Source organism: Diadema setosum, unplaced genomic scaffold (assembly GCF_964275005.1).
Source record: "Diadema setosum unplaced genomic scaffold, eeDiaSeto1 scaffold_26, whole genome shotgun sequence".
Lineage (NCBI taxonomy): Eukaryota > Metazoa > Echinodermata > Echinoidea > Diadematoida > Diadematidae > Diadema > Diadema setosum.
Window position 1 is genome coordinate 539,611 of NW_027307653.1, and position 6,394 is coordinate 546,004.

General features: G+C 42.7%; 1 protein-coding gene across 1 annotated transcript; it reads right to left on the reverse strand.

Annotated features, from left to right (window-relative positions):
- Positions 1-3,817: 3,817 nt before the first annotated feature.
- LOC140245739 (uncharacterized) lies at positions 3,818-6,194 on the reverse strand (the record flags this gene model as incomplete). The annotated part of the gene is made up of 1 exon (XM_072325269.1): positions 3,818-6,194. A coding segment is annotated over one exon (2,377 nt), but the record flags the coding sequence as incomplete, so codon positions are not given.
- Positions 6,195-6,394: the final 200 nt, after the last annotated feature.

Below are 6,394 nucleotides of genomic sequence, written 5' to 3' on the forward strand. Positions count from 1 at the left end.
GCAGAACAAAAGAAGAAAGTATGCATAGATTCTTCACAGGTGTACTTGTTAAGCAGGGGGTATTGTAATGGAATTACACTGCTACATTTCTGAAATATGTGAGGCTCTGATGTCATCAACACTGTTCAGTGTAATTTGTTTACGATTTTCATTTTATTGGTTTCTCTGCTCAAGGGCAACAATAAATTACACGAATCTATAAATGGAGCTGTTAATTTATGTACTACATGATGTTGAATTATGAAAATCGTCCGGAATGCCCCTTTAAAGCACACAGAAAGATACATAATCAATAAAAAAATGCCTACATACATGTCTTCTTTAGACCGTTTTCTCCAGATGTTACCCGCAGCCACCCCTCCCTCCCTCACCCTTGAAAAATCCCTTTGCAATCAAAGTACAAACAACATTGCAATTTACTTCTTTTCTCGTTACGTACAAGTTATAATTTTGTTATCATTTCCATTGAATTGTGAAGAAAAAAGACAAACGGTTATGATAGTTTCAGTCATAACACAGAACAGACTATTTCATGTCGGATATACTATAATCAAAGATTGCGATAAAAAAGCATATCACATTTTACGTGGTTTTTTTTCTCCAATAGCCGAGTATTGGGACATAATGGGAGAAAATAGAGGAATTAAGACACATTCTTCCTACCAGTAAACAGACCAAATCTGTTGAACAGTAAATTGGATCATTACTTTTCAATCACATAGTTTAAACGTGTTATGAAGTCAGAGGTTAAGTTTCAGTCGTAGCATAGTACAAGCTATCTCATGCTGGATATGGTAGTAGATTACGAGAAAAATAATTTTCCATTTGCCGAATATCAGAGTAGATGTAGAAGAAAGAAAGAACATGTAGAGGAAGACGCTTACTTCCAATCAATATATACCAAATATGTTGGGCAGTAAACTTCCAAGTTCAATCATTGCCATTCAATCCCATAAACGTGTAATGAGCGCACTGTTTATATTAAAATTCATTTCAACCAAAATGAATAATTGACTGTGTGAGCCGCGGCATCGGCCTCATACACTGTCTTGATATAATTGTTGAGTGCTATGTTTGAATAACGTGACACAAAAAAAGAAGGGAAAGGAACGAACACAACTCGTGGTAGCTATTTGAAGTTTGCGAGTGGTGCTACATCAGTGATAATGAATTTACGTAGTTGGCAAAAGGAATCGGAATTGTAACTCAGAGGTGATAACAAAGTGTATTTGTATATGTATATTTTTTTCTTGTTCTTCTTCTATTTTCTTTGAAGAGTATAAAGATGTATATATTTGTTAAATTCATTGACTTGGCTTATTGCCATCATGGTAATAGTGTTTATATAACTGAAATGAAGTAGTGGATTTTATTTTGATTCTGTGTATAGTGTACCAGTAGTTTTTGTTTATACAAGTTTGTATGCTTATGTTTGTATGTTTATATACCGAGTGTGTTTTCGTCTGGACCCCTCGGTAGAACAGCTCCACCATGAGGGCGGAGCTGAGTAGGGCCATCCAGCCGCAGTTTCATGCACTTTTGTGATAATTTCTTTGTATTATTCAATAAGAATTAATGTACATATTTTATTTTGAAATGAAATTATTCAATCAATCAATCTGTTTGTATCATGGTTCAACTCTTCAACAAGTGGCACTTGCCCCCCCCCCCCCCTAAATAATGTTTGCTCTTTTTTTGGGGGGGGGGCAAGGGGGGCAAAACGAGTTTTTTTTTCCTCCCCCCCCCCAAAAAAAAAAAATAATAATAATAATAATGCAAACAATAAGGGGTTTTTCAGGAAAGCGTTAATAGCAAAATCACGGCATTTAGCCCTTATTCCGCGTGCGCATCATCTGTGTGTAAGGAGGTAAAGGGTAGACGGGGTGTGGGAGGGGGATGCCCCTCCCGCTCGACGGAGCTTTTGCGTTTTTTAGAATTGAAATAAAGCGATCTGAAGCAGACTTTTTGTGGGAAATTCGGGAATTGTCATTTCCCAAAGTGTACTAAGTCTGTAGAGGGGACCAATCAATGGGAGGTGGCAAGATACCCCTCCCATATTCGAGGGAGCTTCTTTTTTTTTTTTTTCATTTTGAGAACTGAAGTTCAACAATCTGGCGCACATTTCTATTGGAATATCTGGAAATTTGTCAATCAGAGAAGTGCAAGTCTGTGGAAGAAGACATACAAGTAGCAGGATGATGTGAGAGGTGATTTTAAAGGGGAAGGCTAGTAACTGATCAGTGGGAATCAGTGGAAATGCTGGGAGATGATTGTTCCAATCCTTATGGGATTCATTCAAGAGTTCATTGTATATCTATTGTTGTGTGAAAATGATTTGCTTCAGAACGGTCTCATATTCAAGTAATGTGCAGATTAACGCTCCGTCACTGACCAGGGACGCTAACATGGAAGCATTAAACTACACATTACTTGAATATGAGACCATTCTGAAGCAAATCATTTTCACACAACAATATATATACAATGAACTCTTGAATGAATCCCATAAGGATTGGAACAATCATCTCCCAGCATTTCCACTGATTCCCACTGATCAGTTACTAGCCTTCCCCTTTAACCCTATTCCCCCTCCTACATGAGGGAGATTCTGTATTTTCTGATTGCAGTTTTACGTTTTGGTGCATACATTGTGGCATATTTGTAAAACTCAAAGTGTAGCCATAGTCTACTTGTATGCACGGGGGGGGGGGGGGGAGGCGAACATGGAGAAGGCGTGGGAGAGTGCTATCCCAACCCTTCCCGTATATATACGAGGGAGCTTTTTAAAGCATTTTATAGTTGAAATTATTGAGACATCTTGTATACGCATATTAAATATTGATGGAATATGTGTTGTTTGAAGGTTTGCATGGTGAAGTTAATTAGGAAGAAAGATTTGCGGTGACACCATGTGTATGTAGTCCTTAACCGGATCGTAGTTTGGAAGAAGAGCTTAGAAAGAGGAGAAACGAAGAGGGAAGCGACATATGGGGGTTGTGAGGAGGGCAAAAAGTGAAGAGTGGGAGACAGTAATGGGCTGGAAGTTGAAGTTGCACTAGTGGAGACAGTAGAGAAAGGAACACAGAGAGTGGTAAGGAAGAATAGTGTGAGAATCAAGTAAGATGTTCGGACATCGTTAGAAGGGAAGAGGAAGAGGAAGGAGTTGAATGTTGGAGAATCATGGAGATAGGGGAGAGCAGTGAAGATTCATGAAGCCAAGAGGAGAACGAAGTCGGCGAACAGTGTGGCTATGGAATGCGAATGAATAATGGAGAAAGGACGATTAACAGAAATAAGGAGGGGTAAGTAGAGGAGAGGTGAGAATATGCGGAGAGAAGGGAGAGAGAGAGAGAGAGGGGGGGGATGAAAAGAAGAAGAAAAGAACAAATTGAAATTTAAGACGTAAATTGGAGGGAGCTAGTGTAGATCCAAGAATTAAATGCTGCTGCGGAAAAGAAAAATAAATGGAGAGGAAAATGATGACAGTTAAATCCTGAAAAGGTTCCTGTGGGAGAAATGCAAAAATGAGAAATTAAAATAAGGTTAAAGTGTAGACCTGAGGAGAGAAGACAAGAGAAATAACCTGTAAAGAAATGTGTAAATTAAAACTAGTGGTCCTGAAAAGGACCGTTGGGTTGTATGGAAGGAAGAAATAAAAAGAAAAGAAGAAAGAAGAGAACAGAACAGAAAGAAAGGAAAAGATGAGTAGTGTAGAAACAGACAAAAGTGTAAGAGAGAGAGAGGAAAGAGAAATGAAACACTGAGTAAAGGTACACAGCTAGTGAAAGTAGAGCAAGAAGTCTAGTTATAAGAATAACTAGGAGAACCGAGGAACTTGACGTTTCGGGCAGGTTGACTGTCCTTCGTCAGAAGTGAAGCGTGATCTGAGAGGAGGCGGGCTATATATGGGGAATGCGGACCTAGATGGAAGAGGTCGGTCGAGGCGGGCTCGCAGGCGGGCTGAGCGTCGGCTGTTGGTGGAGTGTTGTGGTCGTTGATGCGTTCTATTGTTCTTGGAGTGTGTTGGTGGCGGAGTACATCTGTGAAGGCTAACTTGGCTGTTAGTAGGTCGTGGCCGGAGATTGGAGTCCGGGTTAGTAGATGGGGTGGACGTCGGTGGTGTGAATGAAATGTGTCGGTGAGGGCGTCTTCTGGAACCAGCGATAGGTGTGGTCGTGAGTGGAAGGCGCGGTTGACGTCGTGGGCGCTGTTGTGAAGAGGTGGGGGAAGAGTTATGAGAGGAAGAAGTAGAGGGGGGAATGTGCTGTGGAGAGAGTGTGTTGTTGTTGTCATTGTTGCTGTCTGATTGTTTGTTGATGAGAGGAAGCCAGATGTTGTTGATGTGGAGTCCAGTATCCTGTGTAACAGTGTCGTGTGTGTGAATTTCTATGGCTTCTCTGATGCGTCGTGTGTTCCAGTTTTTGATGGATGTGATGAGTTTGCTGTCTTCCCAGTTGATGCGATGTTCCGACTGTTGAGCGTGTTGTTTCACGATGGCTGACTTTTCCCATTCCGAACGTCTGTAGCATGTTTTGTGTTCTTTCAGTCTGGTCTCTAGCGATCTCCCTGTTTCACCTATGTAGACTTTGCCGCATTCGCATGGGATACGGTAGACACCTGGTTGTTTGTGTCTGGAGTGCTTGTCTTTGTGTGAGTGCAATGAATTGTGAAGTTTGTTGGAAGATGTATGACGGACCTGGATGTTGGCGGACTTGAAGATGCGTTGTAGTTTGTGCGAGGTGGCGCCGAGGTAGGGAAGATTTACAGTTGTGATGGGCTGTTCCTTGGCTGCTTGGTTGGGATGAGAAGGTGCTTGAGTGTTGATTTTGTGCTTGGGGTATTGGTTGATAGTGGTGAGTGTGTCTGTGATATGTTCGAGTTCTTGTCGAAGATGTTCTTTGTCGCTGATTTGATGAGCACGACGGACGAGAGCGTTCGGTACTGACTGACGGACTGCTGGATGATGGAAGGAGCGGTAGTGAAGATATCTGTCTGTGTGAGTGGGTTTGCGGTAGACCTGGTGAGAGAAAGTACCAGCGTTGGTCTTTGTGACGAGAACATCGAGGAAGGGGAGAGAATGGTTGTGTTCCGTTTCCACTGTGAATGAGATGTTGGAATGTTGTTCGTTGAGGTGTGTGAGGAAGTCGTCCAGTTGATCTGCTTGGTGTGGCCAGATGGTGAAGATGTCGTCGACATACCGGAGCCAGAGTGAAGGTTTGTGCTGTGCCGTGGCTAGTGCGTGACTTTCGAAATGTTCCATGTAAATGTTGGCAATGATCGGTGAGAGGGGGGAGCCCATGGCTGCGCCTTGTTGCTGTTTGTAGTGTGTGTCCCTCCATCGGAAGGAGGTAGAATTGAGACATGTGAGGAGGAGGTCGTGTATCTGTTGTGGTGTGAGTTGTGTTCTGGAAGAAAGAGAAGGGTCATCGGTGAGACGTTGTTTGATGATGTCACAGGCTTCGTTGACAGGAACGCTGGTGAAGAGTGATTCTACATCAAAGCTGACGAGGGTGTCTGTAGGGTTGATAGTAGTTTGAGAGAGAATGTCAATGAAGTGTTTGGAATTGTTAATGTGGTGTTCTGTGTTGCCAACGAGTGGCTGTAGAATGTCTGACAGGTGTTTGGCTGTTTCGTAGCAAGGGGAACCTCGTGTAGAAATGATGGGGCGGAGAGGCACTGATGGCTTGTGAATTTTGGGTTGCCCGAAGAGGATGGGACATCTGCTGGAGGAGGCACGGAGTCTGAAATAAAGCTGTTGAGGAAGGGCATTTGATCGATGAAGTTCGAGGAGCTTGGCGTTGAGTTTCCTCTCGGTGGCAGGAGTCGGGTCACGTTTCAGTTCGGTGTATGTGGGGGTGTGAAGGATGTCTTGTATCTTTTGTTCGTATTGTGTTTTGTCCATGACGACCGTGGCGTTGCCTTTGTCTGCTTGAATGATATGGATGGATGCGTTGCTTTGTAGAGTCTTCACCGCTGTTCGTTCTTCTTTGTTGAGGTTGGGCTGCGGTGGCTTGGCTGTGGAGAGAGCTTGAGTAACAAGGAGTCGAATGTTGTCGGCTGCGGCTTTGTTCAGGTATCTGAGCTTGGGTTCCGTTTGTTGTATGATTTCTGTGAAAGGAATCTTCTTGGGTGGTGTTGCGAAGTTAAGCCCAAGGGATAACACGTTGTGTTCGGCTTGTGTGAGGTTGTGCTGGCTTAAATTGACAACGGTGTTGCGGTGTTGATGGAATATTTAGAAAATTGTCAAAAAAGAAAAATTGATCGGGGGAACTGAGAGAAGAAAGGTCTGATTAAAAGGGGATATCCCCCTAGTTAATGAGGGAACTATCGATTTTTCGGAATGTAAGTAATAAGTCTTGTCCACTCAGAATTATTCAGAATCTTAAGGGGGTCG